Below are 19,865 nucleotides of genomic sequence, written 5' to 3' on the forward strand. Positions count from 1 at the left end.
GCAATTTTTGTAAATTCCCGCATTCATGGTTCTTCAACTTTCTAAAGGCTCCCTTCAGCTTTGTAGTGCACTAAGGGCTCTAAAATTCGACTTCTGATTGCCTAAAAGGTAGGCCTGTGCAAATTTATTAATCCTCAGTTGGTTTAATATAGGAAGAAAAAAAAAACCCCCATTTATAAGCGCTTTTTGGCGTTTTCGCCCCACTGTGTGGCGGAGCGAAATGTATTCTCGTGGAAAACGGACAATACTAGTGGTAGCATGCACTCTCTCCTCTATTGCCACCAAAATGTCGGATGCGTCGGCACCCCCCTAATGTCCAGGGCCCGATTAAGATACCAGGGGGCCCAATGCCAAATAATTTGGGTCCTCGCCGTACTCAAACTTTACAATTTTAGCCATTGTCTAAAACAATTTGGCTCTTTGGGATAGTTGTATCCTTAGGCCAGGGTCTATTCAGTAATCAGGCCCTGATATCGTGGGGTTACAAGTCAATTATAACTGATTTTCGGACTTTTAGCTTTCTTGGTCAGAGAAATCAGTTCTTTGACTGGTGAAATGTATTAAGTCATATCTTATTTTTTCTTTTATATTTAAAAGTTTTGTAATCACATAGTCATACAATTGGTGATAATTAGTCCTAATTGTCGCTATCGTTAGTGTAATATAAAAAATAAACTAATGAGAACCAAGACAGTTCCATGATTTTGAACAAAATGCCAGTGGTTTAACTTTTTTGATAAAATAATAGCAGTACCAATTTGGTACTACCAAAGTAGACAAAGCAAAAAAAAATCTTTAATCAGCGTTTACTCAAAACCATATTTTTTGATTTAGTGTGTTTCACTTGTAACCCCACGATTTAATGTCTCATTCAAAACTTCTCCAAATACCCCAGTCGGATGATGGTCTGGTACTGATCCGGTATTTCCATGAGCGCGTGTAGAGAGAGGGCGGCTTCAGCGTTCCGCGCCGACCGCGCCACCTTGTGGTAATCGACGAAGTGGAAGTTGTCGAACACCCTGTCCGTGACGCCCTCGTCCCACTCTTCGAGGGCGGAGAAGGGCCCGTCCCCCACCCCCACGGTGACGATGCTGAGGGCGCAGCGGGAGGCCTGCACCAGGGCGTGGCGGGAATGCGCGTCCTCGGGCCGCATCTGTCCGTCGGTCAGCACGAGCAGAATGTGGAAGCACTGAGTGCGCTGGACTAGGTCCGTGGCGCGGCGAATCAGAGGCGCTAGACTAGAAGGGCCGCTTCGCTGTACCTGGAAAAGAGAAAAAGGATGTTAAAGCACATGAATTCGACGGGTGTGGTGAAGAAATGAGCAATCAGCATAGCAAAAGTTTGTTTATACAAATGAAACCCCGTCAGTTTAAGTTAACTATGAGAAAAACGGCTTATTTGAATGTTTGACTGACGGGATTTTCCCCCCAGTTCCGCTTGTTTTCAAACAATATATATTTCATAAAACACACTAGGCACATGGGAGCCCATATAAGATGACAAGGGGGGCCTCACCCCCCCCCCCCAAAAAAAATTAAAATTTTCTTGCTTTTAGTACTTTTTCTTTACAAAAATGTAAAAACATTTCTTCTCCAACCATTAATGAAGAAGTTATTAAAAATGTTAAATTTTAATAACTCTAATATGTACTGAAATCGGTTTCCATGGAGGAAATATCCTGCCATACTATGGAGACAATATCTGCCCCCCCCCCCTCCTTAAAATTTTGCATATCGGCGTCCATGACCAGGTAGCCTGGTTATCACATCCAAAGACTTCAATTTCGTTCTTGTTAGAACTCATCAGTCTGGGAAAGTGAATAACCGAGCTGGAGGAAGATATCTTCTGATTGAAGCTGAGAGCGCCAACAAACTGGTAGATAAAATAAATTTATATCACCAGTGAGTGTCAGCAACATGGTGCGGTTCAACTCATGAACTGAAGGCAAAGCTTGGGTATTTAGCAGTAAGTTATTGCCCCTAAGCCAGGGCTAAGGCAGAACTACGTGCAATGTACCAGACAGCCTAGTTACTACATCTAGAGACTGCACTTTCATTATTGTTAGAACTCATCAGTCTGGAGAAGTGAATAACCGAGCTGGAAGCAGCGGGTTATCTACGGATCACAATTTAAGAAACACTGGCATTGACATTAATTATTTTCAACCCTTATTACATTGCATCTTTAGTTGATTAGTAGCACTTGCATTCTTTTGAAATGCCAACTCAAAAACTTCAATACAATACATGAAATTTTTGGGAGGACAGTAATTCTCAATTTGCCGAATGGAATTCCAAATTTCGCCGAATGATGAATATGTAGCTGAATGAAACCCCAAAATTTTGCTGAACCGAACTCAAAGTTTTGCCGAATGGAACTCCAAATTTTGCCGAATCATGAATATGTCGCCGGTCAGAACACCAAATTTTGCCAAATAATGATTATTTTTCTGAATAGAGTTCCAAATTTTTGTCAAATGATGATAATTTTGCGGAATCATCAAACAAAAGTTGCTTAGTAGGGATTTTTTTTTTTGGAAGGTCAAGGTGACCTTCTATTGGGGTGCCCCTGCCCTTGAGTATGCTCCTATAAAATATATTCATGCTCTGTAATAAGTTAAATTTTGCTATGAGTCAAGATTTAACCAAAAGCTGGAAAAATGGTGGTAGAAAAAAAAAAAAAAAATCCCGTGGAAACGAAAATAAAGATTATCGTCTCACCCTGCGTGCACTGTGATTATAAGCATCCAATACATCATTCATGTCGGGGCATGTTGATCCAGATGGCCTCAATGGAAATACGTCATAGTCTTTAGTCCTGACGTCACCAAAACCGTAGGCGTGGATTGGTTGGCCATGTAGGAAAGGCGTGAAAGCTGGAGCTAGTGTGTGCAACACTTTCTGGTAAGGATTGAAGACAGCAGTGCCTTTTAAGGCGTGGAGAAGCTCTCCTAGTTGAAATGATAGAAAAAGAACAATCAATGGCTTTCATAGAACAAATCAACAAAGACTGATTAAGAGGTTGTCTGAAATATTGCTGTTGTTTCGGTTCTTGTAAGGAGAGACCTGATCTTGAGAGGGTTCATTTTCTCTTGGAGACGTGAGTACAAGGAGGAAATATGCAATGGGAATGCAACTCAACTCCAAGCAAATAGGAAATGACTTCTGCTAAAGTAAGGCCTCTTCTTACCAAAGTCGGGTCTTCTGCGTGGTTCGAGTTTTAAATGCTCCAGCTCATTTTTGTTACTGGGTATTTATGATATTTACGTTTACTTTCTTCAGTCACAGTCAATGAGTTGCTCTAGATTTTTTTCTTTCTTAAAAATTTTTTTTAAACAAAAAAGCATGAAAATTTTCATTTTCATGTCCCATTCTACAGCGTTTATTTACGCTTCAAAAACTGTTACAAAATTATATTTTCATATTTTTTATTTGTCAGTGCCTTGCAGTGGCGTAGCAAAGGGAGGATAGGGGGTCATACCCCCCTCCCTTCATATAAAGCGACAAAATTATATTTATGAATACACATGCAAGGGCCAGAAATTGCGCTTTTCAGCCAAAAATTAAAAAAAAATTCATATTCCGCCCGCCCATGGAAAAATTCTCGCTACGTCACTGGTGCTCTGATGCCCTGATAGACACAAAAACGTATCTTCTCCATATTGTTTGGTTAGGGAATACTCGAAAAAGCTGAATACCAAAAACTTGTTGTATTTTCAAAATGAATATGTTCATTTACACGCATTATATGTTTAGGTTTTCAATTTCGGATTAAAATTCCGAGCCAATTTCTGAGTTTCATACTTGCATAAGCAGGCCCGTGCAAGCCAGATCGGCGCCGTCGTGCAAATGTCTTTTGAGCGCCTTTATGCAGTGGCGTCCGGCGAAAATATAGTTAACACCCGGAATGAGGTTTTTCAAACAAATATGATGTGGGGGAAAAAAAAAAAGTTTAGCATGTAATTTATTAAGAAAAAAAAAAAACTATGTGTAAAGATGCGTATTAAATTTTGAATTACAGTGTATGTGTTTACTTCATATCTCGAAGTTATTTCGAGTTCAGTAGCTCCTCCGATATGCTAAAGCGTTTTGGTTAAAGAAAATATTTTGAATATCAAAGTTAACGCCGCTATAAATATCTCTCTAATCTCTAATTGATGAATAATTAAACACTTTTATGCCTGTTAAAACATGACAACAGAATACTCAACTCATTATATTTCTAAATTGAAGTATTGAGGGTATTCCACTTTAAAATCTGAAACTGAAATTCTTTCCCGTAAAACCAATATTTCTAAAATACAGAATCATTAAGAAGGCACTGAATATGATATCTAAACCAAATTCATTGTCCATAGCTCTTTCAATATGCAAATAATTGAAGAAAAAAGAGAAGGGGTGGGGAGGGAATCGAGTAATTATGGTTAAGTCGCTACTTTTTGGAACTAAAAAGTTAACCAAAATTGATGCCTACAATATACAAACATTACGCACAAGTAAAGTATATGCAAATGAGCTTACAGTATTTTTCCATGTACAATAACATTGTTCAAATTACCCCGAACAATAGTTTGAAATCAAAAAGCATATATTTCACAAATTACAATGCAACATAATAACCTCAAAAACCAGAATGGGGAATGAATTTCTTGCGCCTCATATGTTCACTCAGACTTGTGTACTATAGACATACCGAAATAGCATTCACGGCTCCACATTAGGAAGAAAATTGCTAATGTATTCAATAATTAGCATCATGTGTGTTTTCACTGTAAAAAAATACGCTTTTGAATAGGATATATACAACAAGGTTTCTAATTTTTCTTTTTGGATAGGCATGCTTGTTTTAATGAGCAGTGTAATTTTACCGCCATAATTGGATATAATCGGGGCCTGGTAAACGCACGGTCCGGCAGTTCCATAGACCTGGGCACCACAATTTTAAGGGATACCAAAATAGGGTAAATTTCTTCTTTCTTCTTTTGGAAACTTCCACTTGAAAAATGGAGAGATTTTCTTGCAAGAGGAGCTCCAAATTTTGGCAGTGTCTGGGCATCACTTTTGCTTGATCAGGCTCTGGATTTAATGAAAAGTTCGTTTTTATTTTTTTGGTAAGAGAGATTGTCCCCATTTGGAGCATTTTTGATTGGTAGAGCTCGGCGCCTTCTTGACTCTGCGCCGTCGTGCGTCGCACGATCTCGCACATAGGGACGGCGCGGCCCTGTGCATAAAGCCCTGGTTTCCTAGGAGCGAATCGACGATCTTCGACGTCGCTCCTCGCCGTGACGCTGAAAGCAAAGTCAAGTGGATTCCGGCGTGGCCATTCACGACGTCGATTTTGCTCGGGCGCGCATGCGCAGAAGAATCAAGTTTTCCCCTCAGCGAGGAACGACGCCGACGATTGGCTAGTTCGCTTCTAGGAAACCAAGGCTTGAGGTGACCAAACGTTTTGAGCGAGACAGTCTTCTTTTTAGGTTACGGCATGATCCTCTAGAGGTGTCATAGGTGACCTACTTCATTCCATACCACGCCTTGTTTTGTCTTGTATAGCTGCTATAGGAGGCTGTACTACTTACGGTTTTGTAACCTTTGTTATGTCACAACTTCTTAATAAAACAATTTTTTTTCTGAATTTGTAATCATTTTCTTAACTTCTCATAGGCCACATGCATGTAAAATTTCATGAAGATACAGTGAAACCTGTCTACGACAATACTGTGGGGACCTAAAAAAATATTGTTATAGACAGATTACCGTTAAACACTTATGCAGTCTATTCCTCCCTATACGTATCGTATCTACGTAATCCTTTTTTTTTCTTCCTAAAACTAAACTTTCTCGATCTTATTAAAAATTTATACAAAATATAAAAGCATAATAACAATTTAATAATGGGCAATTTAATCATTTAATAATTTTACCTTTTTGATAATAAATTAAAATAAATATTGAAAACATGTATTCACACAGCGACAGAACGTTTACGTTACTACCAGCATAGGATTATCTTTCCGCAGTAAACGTTTTGTCAAATCGTCATTTTTTACGTTTTTTTTTTTTTTTTTTTCTTTTTTTAATTTGATTGTTCCCTTTACTTTTGCAACCTACATTTTCAAAGTTGATCAATTGGGCGCAGTGCAGTTTAGCATTTCCCCTGTTTGTCCTTAAATAATTTCTTAGCTATATGCTTCCAGCTTTTCTTACCTCATATTTGGGACAGGCACGTAGCTAGAATTTTGTTAAGGGGGGGTTCAAGGTTGCACGAACTTCAAAAGAGGAGGCATGCTAAAGCAAAATTAGTAGCTTTTTTTACGTTAAAAAATAAATCCGATTAAAACTAATTATGAAAATATGATAATTAACTAAAATTAATTAAATAATTGAAATTGATAGAGCAATTAGTTTTAGCTAACAGAAATTTTATATTAAGTGGCAAAGAAATTATTGTCAGTTTATAAAATTAACATTAAACTAAAAGTTTTATCACACTAAGTTTTCAAACATGGATAGAAAAATTCCGTCACATAAGCTTCCTCTGTTCTGATCAGGGTTGCCAGATTTAAGAACAGTAAATACGGGACAGGTTTCGAGGAGGGGGAGGGGGGGGTATTTTTGAGGTTGAATGCAATTGCTAGTTATGCATTTTTAAAGGGTGATAAACAACTATGTTTTAATAACTTTCGGAAGATTTCTCTCAGTAACTTATGTTATGGATGAGTACATTTTTAGAGGAACTCTAACTCAAACAATAAAGTAAGCAATAAAACGAAGTTCAGTAAACAGATCGAAGTTGATAGAAACGGGTGCTAATTAGTTTTTTACTTGCGTTTGCTATAAGTTAGACGGTGCAATCGGTCTTAAAACAAAAGGAGATTTTTATCTGTTAAATCAAATCACTTTTCTCGAGCAAATTTTCACGGGTGTTTCGAAAAATGTCTGGTATCCTTCAGTCAGACATTGTATTTTTCTACCGTCTAGATGTTTTGAGGTTTTAGTGAAGAACGATTCATAAAACTTATCTTCAAATCTGATCTCAAGCTGTTTTACCAAATGTGTCATAATATCATAAAGTTATCAGCTGAAGATAGCTGCTAGCAAGCATAAGTTTTTTACGGACAACTTCAAAAACGGGGAGCACATTAGGCTAACGGCACCAGTAACAGACAATGGTCCAGTAACAGAAAGTCGTAAGTTTGGATTTAAATAATAAGAATTTTAGGCGGGTAAAACTGATGTTGCTGCGATCTAGTGGTATCAAAGTGAATTCTGAGTCGGTATTTACAAGGCAGTGGTGGAAGGTTTATGAACGACCGCCACGAGGTCAACAGCGGTTTCATGTTCATTTGAATTTATTAAGGCGTCTAAAAATGAAGAACTTTTGCACATTTTGCAGAGAAAGGGGGAATGTTGACCATTACTCATCTTTTCCTCAACACATCTGTTACTGGGTATCATCAGATTTTTTGGAGTCTGTTACTGGGGGTCGGACCTTTTTTCGAAATTGAGCAAATAAAAATAGAATTAACTAATTCAGAGGAATTAGTTAATTCCCAACTAATTCCCAGAAGCAGCCAAACGTTAGATGAGGTGTTGTTGCATGAGAGAAAAACAGTTTAAAAGGTCTAAATAAATAAAAGGCTCAAAAAATTGTGTTAACCCGAGAGAGATGTCTTAAGCATGTCTATTACTGGTGCCGTCACCCTACTGAGAAAATGAAAAACTAATGCAATCTCATTGGTTTCACATCATGTTTCAGCTGTACTTTCTTTACTTAAAAGCAATAATTTTCTGCAGCAGAGGCTTAGGGATGGATTATAAAATAATTCATGAGAGCAGGCCAAGATTTAATGATTCGATCTACAGCAGGAGCTAAACTTAGCCATCGTGTCAGGATAAACTTTAGTTGCTCGTTAAACTCAACTCTGGGTTAGCAAACTCAAAAATCTCTTTCAGCTCATTCCGCTTAACTGCAGATCTAGAAAAATGTGAATAAATTTTTAAAACAATAGTTTTGACATCAATTTATAAAGCATGGCGAAATGCAGTGTTAACTATATGAGCTAAACACCCTGACTTCAGCAAATTTTTTTGCTCTCAAAGTAGGATATATGCCGACCGCTTTGTTTCAAAATTAGCGTTGGTATTGTCGATTGAAAGTGTTGAAACTAACAGTAAATCCAAGTCTGACTCAATCAATGAGTTAGTCAAGCAGTTTACTATAGAGTCAGCCGTCTTGGAACTTTTTGCTATTTGATTTTCTTATTGTTCTTCATTTCACATTTTTTGTTTTACTTTTTTTCCCCTTAAAATAATGCCTCGTTTTGTAAAATATTGTTATCAGCTAGAATACGGGACTCTAGTCGTCCCGTATGGAAGTTCCCCGGGACGCGGGACAATTTTTCAAAATATGGGACTGTCCCTTGAAATCCGGGACGTCTGGCAACCCTGGTTCTGATGCTTTGAAAAAGAGTGATATAATTCCTATTAATAAAAAGTTCACAATAAAAGAAAATCGGAAAACGAAAACTGTTCTAGGGATTACTTGGAAAATGCAGGTGATAATTTAATAAAATATTAAAGCTTTGCAATATATTTCAACAAAATATGTACAAGTCATTTTATTTGAAAAAATAAAGAAATCGATATCTATCGAGTCGAATGTATAACTGTATGAATGCTATATAACGTAATTCCGCCACCGTGTTCGATTTGAACAACATTTCTGGCAAAATTCAACCACCCTCTCGACGAAAATATTAGCAAGGTTTCATTTTAAAAACTTGAACTAGTTCTTTATTTATTTACGTTTATAACATTCTCTTGGTAATACGAAATAGAATGAAATTTCTAATCTTATCCGTTTTCTAATTATCATTTCTAACCATCATTTAAAAGCTTGAACAAGCTATTAACTCTTTGAGGGACGGAGACTTTCTTTGCTGAAATCTTTTTTTTTTTTTTTTTTAAGGCGTACTGCCGGGTTTTTTTTTTTTTTTTTGCAACGAATTGGTAAAATAAGCTGTCTTAGGATCCGTTATGGTATTTTTTTTCTTTCTAATGGAGCTTCGTTAGAGGCTTTAGCCTTTTCGGACCTAGTGCGAACCACCTATATGGCGTCTAGTCTTTCATATGCTACCATTAAGGCGCGGATGTGACTTGCACAGGAAATTTTGACGCCGAATTTCCACCAGATGGAGACACTTGAGCTCTCTGCGATGCGAAACTGCACTAGAGGTTTAATTTTATAAAGTAAAACAAATACATGAGAGATCATTTACCTGGCGAGTAATGGAACGTACAATGAATGAAATTAAGCATCTATGTATTTTTATTTTAACAATTTTATTTTATTGGCAATTTTCCTCTGATGTTTTCAATTTGATGCTTCATTTAAAAGATCAAGAGGAGGCATTGCACCCACCTATCTCACCACCAAACAAGGGTTCCGTTTATTCCCTGTCCTACAGGGACAGCGGCAATATGCTCTGTTACGAATTATCGTAACAATATTTGATTATAACCTGGTTACTTTACTGTCTTTATTAGCAGTAAGCAAGTGTTAGACTCGAAAATTTTATAATTTGGAGTCAAACGTCAAATTTTGATGATTAAAGTATAGTCTTCGTCCCGTTTGCGATAATAAAGCAGCATCAAATTAGATACATTTTCAACAATATGTAAGCTAGCTAATTTTTTGAAACAAAACTTTTAGGTTTCTTATAGCCTCAGTTTGCAAATTTTTTCTCCTCAGTCATCTGATGTTCCTAAGTCTAAAGACAATCTTTTGTAAAAGCTCTTAAAGTAATTGTGGTTAAAAATTCAGTAATGATTTAAATCAATCTTCCAAAATTAATATAACAATAATAACACTTCTGGTTCTTTCATTTTCAACTTGGTATAACTTCCATTCTAGGAGCAATTTTGTAATCATCCAGTATTCTCGAAAGCATATCATATTTTCTAACGTAGGTATTGATTTTTTTTTTTTTTTTTTTTTTCGTTTTATATGTGATGTTAGTAAAATATATTCTACTGCAAGAAATAGCAAATAATTTTCACTTGAAGAAATTAAGAGTTAAAAAAAAAGTAATATAGAAGTGAAAAACACGGATGCATAGAAGCTTACTAAATAATTCCTCAGTACAAAGGCGGTAAATAACAATAAGAAAATTTATTCCAATGAAGCAAATACAAATATGCTTTACTTGAAAAACGGAACAACATCGAAGAAAGATTTCTTTCTTCAGTTAAAAATGACTAACGGCTCTTCTCTTGGGACCATAGACTCACAATTCAGTAAGATTTAAAAGTACGAATTTCAAATAATTACTTTTAAATTACATGTATTAATATGGCCAAACTTGCAATTTCATAAACTGATCACAGTAAAATATTCGAGTAATTTTCAATTTCATTCTTCGCTTTATAAAATTTTGATACAGCGAAAAGTAATTTCGTTGCATCAACGTCAAATTTTATTTATTCACTTAGTTTACCTCCAAACACAAATCCTTTTTGGGCATTAAATATGTTTCATGGTCATGTTTAAATATTGGGTGGGAAAACATACGCAAAAAATCTAGTTTGTTTCTCAGAAAGTAGAGAGAAGTTTCTCAATGTTATCTTGAGCTAAAAATAAGACACAAATGTTAAAAAAAAAAAAAAAGACCTTTTTTCTGGATTACAGTTCAAAAGTTGTAAGCTTCTGGGGACATAAGTAATCTATTATTGTTAAAAATAAACTAAAAGTTTAAATAAGATTATTAATCAAAATATAAAATAAATCTGAAATGAATCATCCCAAAAATATAAAGAGCAAAAATAAATTAATTAATAATTAATGTTCATTTTTTCTCATCCTCAAACTTACGAAGTGTGCAGAATTTCTTTTTCGTTGCTGTCTGAGCTTAATTTTTAAATAGGAAAACACATTAACACATAAAATTGCTCGCATTTTTAAGAAAACTTTAAAAGGGAAGTACAATTTACCTAGTTTGTGTAAACTTAATTTTCTTCTGATTACAAATTTGTTCTAGATATGTTTCTTATAAGTGTGTGGTAGAAAAATACTGTGTGTTAAAACAGAAAATAATAGGAATTTCAATTACTGATTCACCAGGTATGCACCCCACTCTGGCTGCCCTTCGTGCAGCATGTGTCTAGGAAATCACACACAAGTCCAAAAAACGGGAAAATAGTCAAAACAAAAAGAAAGAAAGAAAACCACGCCAATGGCAATCTGGCGGACCAAGGGAAAGGGGCCGAATTTCAAGGTTACAACCCAGTTGAGTTGAAAGAAGAAACAGAAATTCGTCATTTTCGGACGGAACGCGCGACACAGCAAAAGACAGGAGGCAGTTGCACGAGGTTCTCGTATTCTGGGCGGTCATTCCAAGCTCGTCAGCTTGCGAGACCGAGATTCTCGCTCACGTGATCGGTTGTGACGTAGAAATGTCGCAAAGTAGTATTCTAATCTACTCGAACCTAGCCGCAAGCTACGTTCGAGTAGATTAAAATACTACTTTGCGACATTTCTACATCACAACCGATCACGTGAGCGAAAATCTCGATCTCGCAAGCTGACGAGCTTGGAATGACCGCCCTGAACTGACTCGGACGCGGGAAAATTGCCGATAAATGGGAATATTTAAGGGGAAGATACCGGGTTTCATAAAGTTTTTCTCTTTTGAAAAATTTTTGTTGACGTGAGGTGCAACCAACAACTGACAAAACGCAGACAATTGTCTTCCGGGAAGGGGGGGGGGGGGGTCCGGACCCCATGCCCCCCCCTCTTGGCTACGTCCTTGTTTGGGTGTTTGGGATGTGGCGTTTAAGATAGACTAAGCAGTAATAATTAAAGAAATTTGATTGTGTTTTTTTTTTTTTTTCTTTTTTGAAAAAAAAAGAAAAAGGTATAAATTATCGTTATAGACAGTTGCATCTGAAACCTGATTATCGCTTTAGGTAGCTTGTTAATACATTGAATAAATGATAATTTTGCCCGAGACCAAAGAAAATTACGCTATAGACAAGTTTATTGTAATGGACAGTATTGTTTTGCGCAGGCTTCACAGGGGGTAGCTCGTTTCCTTCTGGTTGAATGTATATATATATATATATTTTTTTGTGACAGAGAGTATTTCAATTTCTGAACACATTGAATTTTGCGCAATTTAACCACTCCCAATGATTTAGATTTTGTCTCAAAATTTAAGTCTAAGCATTAAAAAACATTTAAAGAGAGTCAAAAATAACAGTAAATAATAGTTGATCGTTAATCATAAGCCTAAAGCGCCTTCTATCAGCTTTGATCAATCTCACTACACTATATCACTACATCTTCAAAAAAAAAAAAAAAAAAAAAAAAAAATTAAGAAAATACTGACAAAAAGAATAATTTTAGCAAAAAACCGCAAACGAAATCGACTAATTTTTCCGTGTTTTATGATCATTTGAAATTTTGGACTCCAAACTTTAATGACGCCTATCTCCTTCGGAAGACGTTTGCGCCCTTAGGTTTTACTGTTTTACTTCATATTGTTTTTCTTGCATGCACTGTCACCCCTTAATGTTTTGCCCAAGAAGCACCCTGGACATTTCTATGCAATTTAATCATATTTTTATCGCAGTTTCATTCAATGTATCACGCAATCACTGTGAAAATACTCTAATATCGCAATTGTTGGTTTCCGGTAAAATATTAACTAATAACATGACGTCGTTAAATAGAATAGCCCAGTGAGCGATGTCAGGGCGCAAATGCAGCAGCCAGCAGCATATCTACGATGACCAGTAGGTAACACAATTTACGTCTAGCGATATGAATACACAAGAGAGATTTTAAAAACTGGTAGCTATCAACCATGGAAGGCTAGATACAAATAACTAATTACATAAAAGTCTTTCGAAGAACTGATAGCAATACATTGTGATTGTTATCCTTGTTCTTCAATTATAATTAAAGTACGGGGAGTGAATTGAACATCATTAGATGAGATGGGTGCATCCAGAAGGATATTGGTTAACATCCTCACTGTTGGTTAACATCCTGAATATACTGAGCTGGCGGTGTATTTCATGTATCCTTACCAGGTATAAATATTAATAATGACGCAGTTCGCGGAACAGGTCGGTTTAGTATGCTAGTGTCAACTGTTTTTCTCCTCTTCAGAAAAAAAAATAGTTTTTTTCTTTTTTCATCTGGGAAAATAAAAGGTTTATTTTTAATTTTTTACAGGGGCAATGGAACAAGTATCGGCAACCGTTTCTGTAGGTGGAACAGGAACAGGTTGCATCAGCTCCACAAACGAGGCGACTTTTAATGTTCAAGAAATAGTTGGGCGTTTCTTAGACACTGGGCGAAGATCAACACTTTGATCTAAACTTGCGGGCATGAAACTCGTTCACAGCCGCTATTTTGAGTTATAAAGAAACATGAACCCTGATGTAAACCAATGAAGTATGTTTTCTTAATATATAATTGTGATTAGTAACTAAAAAACTGGTAGTTGTAAAATATAGGTTCGGTAGCTGTAAACATTTTCGGTCACTTAAAATACAGGGCAAGCATTAAAGAATATCCCGGTTTTAAAAATCTATAAATTTATGTCTCATAAACAACTACTTACCACTCTAAATGAAACATAAAAATAAAGATAAACTGTGAAAGCTTTTTTGAACGTAATTAACTACTTAAAAGTAAAAACACCCCCAAAAGATCTTGGCTTTAACATTGTTGCAAATACTAATACAGTAGTTAATTAATACACGTGTAAGGATTGTTGTGACTCCCCCCCCCCCCCCCAGAAGGAATTTCTGGCAGTACTGGTTCAGAACATGTACGTTTAAGTAGTAACGTACGTTCATAAAACTTTTACAGTTTATTTTTATTTTTATGTATCATTTATAGTGTTAAGGTAATAGTTTATGTGATTTAAATTTTCAAAACTAGGATATTCTTTTATGCAAACCCTGTACTGTAAAATATATTTTGAGTGCTTTAGGATTGTGCGATGTTTCCGATGTAGTTAGCCAGTTTGTTTCTAGATGGCGTAGCGAAGAAATAACTAAAGTCAAATTGTTTTCATTTCAGCAACTAGAAACTGATTAACAAAACAATTAATTCGTTAGTGAATATGAGTACCCTTTTCAGTAATGATCGCTCTTCATTGTTAAAATTCAAATTATTTCAAACAAAACTAAAATTAAAAAAAAAAAAAAAACAAAGACATGAAAAGAAGTATTTCAACCAAACACTCAGTAGTTGCAAGTTGCCATGGTGGCCTGATCCGGTAAAGCATCGGACTTGTGACCGGAGGGTCCCGGGTTCGATATTAGCCGGTCGAAGATCCACCGTCTTCATTAATGGTGACTGAAGGACGTTAAATATGCTCGTAGTCACAAAGTCCTCCAAGTTAAACAATACTAATGGGGGTGATGGACTAAGGATTGCTTGGTTTCTGGTTTGGATCAAAAAATCAGAGCTACTTTCAGGATCCCATTCAACTGTTTGGAACATAAATAGTGGTAGGGTACGGGGGACTCAGGAGTGAAAAGTAGTTTCATGCCGCTTTACCTTAGCCCTGCCTTCTAGGTGGTAACTCTGAGATTCCCACCCCCTAAAGGTAATGGGGTCTCCCATTACCACAAGGACCCCCTCAATTCGGTAGTCCCCTTAGTGAGAAAATACCCCTTATACCTCCTTCCCCTAAAATTTCGATAGCGTAGTCTGCGCCATGATCCCTCCCCCCCCCCACCTAGTAGGGCAACTTACTGTTATATACTTAAACTTTGCCTCCAATTGACAAGTCGAATCGCACTATGCTGCGGACACTCACCGGTGAGATAAATTTACTGTATCTACCAGTTTTTTGTTGCTGTTAGCTTCAATCACGTGACATCTGCCTCTTTAGCCAGATCACTGGATAAAAATAGCGCTCATTAAGTAGCAACGCCTCTGTCGTATCTACATTTTATTTGGAGTTTGTCTTAGAGTGCACTACCCTTTAAAAAGAAGCAGAGTACTGTCCGACCACGGATTGTATGGAATTTTGAAACGTCCAGATAAGACGAATCTATCTGAATGAGGGGGCGGGAAGTACAAATTTGATGCTGGCATTCCGCTCATTTGAATGAGACTCTGCTTCTGCAAAAGCTGGCATCCCTAAATAATAATAGATTCGTCCATTTCCGGTTGTAAAACGGATGTTTGTCTTTCCATACAATCCGTGATCAAACAGTAGCGAGTTGTTGGATGCCAAAAAAAAAAAAAAGGGTAATTTGAACGATTTCTGGAAACCGCTTTCAAATAAAGTTTCAAAAAAAAAAAAAAAAAAAAAGAAACGAGGTTTCAAACGAATCTGACTGGTTCAAGTCTTGCGAGAGTAAAACTTGTACTAATCAGATTCATAAGACTCTGCAAAACACGAGCTGACCTCAGACATATTATTTTAACGCCATACGTTCTATCTGTTTGACGCCATTAGTTTATTTGGGATCGAAACTTCCACATTTCCCCAATATTCGCCTTGAATAGAGCATGGCTTAGAAAGAAAAGAATAAGCGATCACTGCCACTTTAGTACCCCGTTTGTGTCTTCTGGCAGCAGAGAATGTCTAGTGGATGAATATTTTAGATGTGAATGAGATTATTGTGCCAAAATATCCACCTAATATGAAAGTTACTGTAAATGTTATAGAAGAGGATGATATTGAACGGCCCTGGCAGGCTAACAATAAATATTACAGTGTTATAGAAATGTATGATGACGGAAATTTTTCCGTTTCATGCTAACTTTGTCCGTTAAGCGAAAAATTTTCGGTCCGCATACACTGTCGAATCTCAGCTTTACGCGATTGATGCGTTCCAAAACTCCTCGCGTACGTTGAAATTTTGGGTTGTGGGAAATTGTATCTATATCATTTTTTTTATGAACAAAGCAATTATTTTAGACAATTGAAAACACCCTTCAAACTGTTTTAACCAATTTCTTAACTTCACAGTTCCGAATTTAAACACAGAAAACTGAAATTTTACTGTATTTTTTTAAAAAAAAAGCTGTGTTGTTGAAAAAGGTAATACTGCTAGGATGCACAAAATCAATGGGAGAGAATGACATAAAAAGAAACAGTACGGTACTTATAGTACGCAATAATAATAAATGCACCACTACAATGGTACTGTACACAGTAGATACAGTAATTATATTCGACGCCCCTTTTAGTTGGTCAAACACATCGAAAATCTCTACATTTCTTTATCCGTCAGAAACTTTCTCTTTTACCTCCCATTTTCAAACCTTAGATAAACAGCTTGCTTATGTGAAATTATGTTTCATCAACTTTACATTCAGAATGAAAAAGATGTGGAGGGGCGATTTGCACCTTAACAATTCGACATTTCGACTAGTACGGTGTGGGGGAACTTCCACTTTCAGTGATGCTAAAGTCCAGTTAAGAAACTAATATTTAGTACCCAATAAAGAAGGTGATACTTCAGCCTCGCGATTCCGTTCCGAAATTTTTCGTGTTGCGGGTGAAGAATTCCCGCCAGCTCCAAAATTCTATACTCGAGAAAAACTATACAGCCATTTTGCGGAAATCGAATCACGTTGTAGCGCGAGTTCGCTGTAGTTTAAAATTGCACATTAAAGTAAAGCAAGCATTTTTAGTTATGTTTCATATTTCGGATATTTATTAATATTTGATTGTAAATACTAGTACCGTTTGGGATATTTTTTCCTATTTCTTTATTATTTTTTCCTTTTTACTGATTGAGTGTTGATACAGGGTGTCCTGAAAAAGACTGACTGTTCTCAAAAATTTATAACAGGAAAACGGTAAATGATAAAAAAAAATAATAATTCTTGTAGAAAATTCATGTGGTGAGCCGTAAATTTTTTCTCCCCGAGTTCCAAATTTTAGTTGAAAAATTTTCCAATAGATGGCGCTCGTAAACAAAAAAAAAGATAGAAAAATACATCAAAATATTTCGAAAATAATGAACAAAAGAACAAAACAAAAATTTCAAACACTCGTCGGCTGTAATCCCATGTCGCAAACGGAGGAAAAATCGGTGAATTGCAATTCGTCTTTTTTTGACTTATAGACTTACTACGTGCAGCGCCATCTATTGAAGCATTTCTGAACTAAAATTTCGAGCTCTGTGGGGAAATAAAATTAGCGTCCACCACATGAATACTCTGCAAGAATTTGTATTTCATCATTAACCGTTCTCCTGTTATAAATTTTTGAAAACAGTCAGTCTTTTTCAGGACACCCAGTAATTGACATAATAAAAGTCGATTAATAAGTATTGTAAGCTTTTGAGGTTGTTCGGTAAAACTGAAAAATACTTTCATTTAATTTTATCAGTGGCGTAAGAAGTTAGATGATGCCCAGGTCCGGAACCCAAATTTGAAAATCAAAATCAATTAATTAGTTCCTGCAAAATGTAAGCAGTGGCGTCACTACGGGGGACGGTCCGCCCACTGGGGGGTGACACTCAAAGTGGAATTGCAAGTTTATGAAAAATATAAAGCTCAAATGCATACCCCCATTCCACAACGCAAAGTGAATATTATACTCAGGATTAGGTTCATATTGTCAAAACTTAGATCCAGTAGTGAAAACCTCTTAAACCAAAAAACTAAACCCTATTATCTTTCATTGTGTTTAAGATACGTTTGTAACAATTAAGGGGCCATGAATTTCATATACCCCCTTTCATTTTAGACATTGTAACGGCTAAAATTTTATAAATTTCATGTAGTCACAGAACATTGAAATCCTTTTTTTTTCGTCTGTGGGGGGGGGGGGGGAGTGACACCACAAATTACCGCCCGAGGGTCACCCGTGTTATGTACGCCACTGGTATAAGTTGCTATAAAATTAACTCCTATGGTGAAAATTAAAGTTTATCTCTTTTGTTTAAACGATGTTTTTCATCATCCATCTAAATCAATTTTATGTAGTAAACATTTACATCAAGTTATGATTGCATCTATTTACATTTTCAAGTAGCTCGAGTTGTACTTCTTAAATTAAATATTCATTGTCAGGAAAGGATTGAAAATTTGAAGGTTGAATTACTGCAACTTTTAAATCCTTTCTTGAAGCGAAATTTGTAAAAGTATAAAAAAATGTTTGGAATGACAAATTGGCTCAGTGAAGGAAGAAAGAATAAATAATTCTTAGTAATAGTCCATGTGCAAATGAGCCAATTTATTAATCTGAACTATTATTTTAATTTTTTTCGTTCAATCCTCAAACGGTGTGTATTATATTCCATATATTTATACATTTCTTAAAAAGTAGCGAAGTAGCAACTGCATTTTAAAAGTAGTTTGTAGTTAACTACATTTGTAATAAATTAGTTGTAGACAAAAAAAAAGTAGTTTTTCCTACCACTGTTCTAAACTGATTAGTTTTAATCAGAACGAAACTGCAGTCTGTTATCGTACATGTACTTGTGTCTTAGGCTTGGTTAAGGGGCGGTAACGTACTGTGGAGTAAGTATTTGCGAAGGCATTTTAGGATTTGAATCAGTACCTAAACAAAGTTTTTTTTAAAAAAAGAAAACAAACCAAGTTTTTAAGAGACGAGTATTGAAACGGCATTCGATTAATCCAGCAAAAGCGTAAAATGTAATATTATATTGGTTTTTGAGTGGTCTCGCTTTTGATAATACAACAAAGTCTTTTTTTTAATTACTAAAATAAAAATATCAGTCATTTTGTAATAGGTAGGATCAACGAGAACGCGAGACTTTACTGCTTGCGCGTTCTCACTGATTCTATCTATTACAAAACGAAGTGGTCCGTTTTCGCTTCCAGTTCACACGCCATCTCTCCGTGGTCAAGCTTTAATTAATGTCCAAGGGTTCTAAAAAAAGTCGGTACGGTACGTAACACTTACCTTTGAACGTCCTTCGTCCTTGCCATTCGTTGCTGGCACTGAAGTCTATCCCCACTATGAGGCGCACACGTTCCAGCCCCGCCCTCCGCATGGCTGCCGTCACTTCCGCATAGCTCCGGAAGTGGTCACGGAACGCCGTGAAGGACCGGACCTCCTCACGCGTGAATCCCAGCACCGTGAACAGGCTGCAGCTGCTGTAAGCCCGCTCAGCCCGCGGTTCGTCCACGTAAGATGACTGCGAGTTCTGCTGCTGATTGGTATGTTCCTCGACGTATCTGTCGAACAACACTAGCGCCACGACGGTCGCTATCATAAACAAAATCAGAGCTACCATTTTGTTTTTTCTTTCTTCTTCTTTAAGACTAATACTTAATTTATCTAAATATCACAATATATGTTGTTTTTTTAAATCTTTGACTAGGATGACTAGATAGCTTATACACAGTTCTCATACACAAATACAGTTAGTATATAACCGGAATTTCGTTCCGTTATAGTTTACTTTGAATTCTACATAAGCCTTCTATTTAGCCCTTGAGGATCAGAGGTCTTGTACTCTGTATGGAACTAAGAGGGTATATGCGTATATAAAGTTCAGCTCATATTTGTAATCTACTGATTACTTGTTATTGAGATCACGGTATGAAGAACAAGTTATAACCTTGGAGTTCTGTTGCTTAATAATTGTTAAAGAACAAAATGAAAATCAAGTTTTGGAAATACAAGCTTTTGTCAATACGTTTGAATCTGTATTTAAATACTTCAAATATTTAAAGCGTTTAAGTGGCTTGATTTTTTTTCTAATCAGTTTTATAATGTTCGTATTGCACAAACAGAAACCCAATTATGCTTTTTCACTAATTCATTTTCGGACAATTTTTGCTTAAAATTGCATAGGAAAAAAACTCTTGTAGATTTTTGCTCTGAGTCAGTTTCGAACCAATGTCATCTG

General features: G+C 36.2%; 1 protein-coding gene across 1 annotated transcript; it reads right to left on the bottom strand.

The window, feature by feature from the left end:
- Positions 1–615: 615 nt before the first annotated feature.
- LOC129229683 (copine family protein 1-like) lies at positions 616–19,703 on the bottom strand. Its single transcript, XM_054864043.1, has 3 exons — positions 18,914–19,703; positions 2,721–2,950; positions 616–1,261 (listed from the first exon to the last, which is right to left on the bottom strand). The coding sequence occupies exons 1-3, from the start codon at positions 19,245–19,247 to the stop codon at positions 872–874; spliced, it is 954 nt and encodes a 317-aa protein (XP_054720018.1). The 5' UTR covers positions 19,248–19,703; the 3' UTR covers positions 616–871.
- Positions 19,704–19,865: the final 162 nt, after the last annotated feature.

This window comes from Uloborus diversus, chromosome 9 (genome assembly GCF_026930045.1).
Source record: "Uloborus diversus isolate 005 chromosome 9, Udiv.v.3.1, whole genome shotgun sequence".
Classification (NCBI taxonomy): domain Eukaryota; kingdom Metazoa; phylum Arthropoda; class Arachnida; order Araneae; family Uloboridae; genus Uloborus; species Uloborus diversus.

Excerpts from the sequence above, each read along its gene's own strand:
- LOC129229683 (XM_054864043.1), bottom strand. The coding sequence starts at position 19,247 with ATGGTAGCTCTGATTTTGTTTATGATAGCGACCGTCGTGGCGCTAGTG. Across the intron at positions 2,951-18,913 it reads AGGACGAAGGACGTTCAAAG|GAGAGCTTCTCCACGCCTTA; the intron begins GTAAGTGTTACG and ends CATTTCAACTAG. Across the intron at positions 1,262-2,720 it reads ATAATCACAGTGCACGCAGG|GTACAGCGAAGCGGCCCTTC; the intron begins GTGAGACGATAA and ends TCTCTTTTCCAG.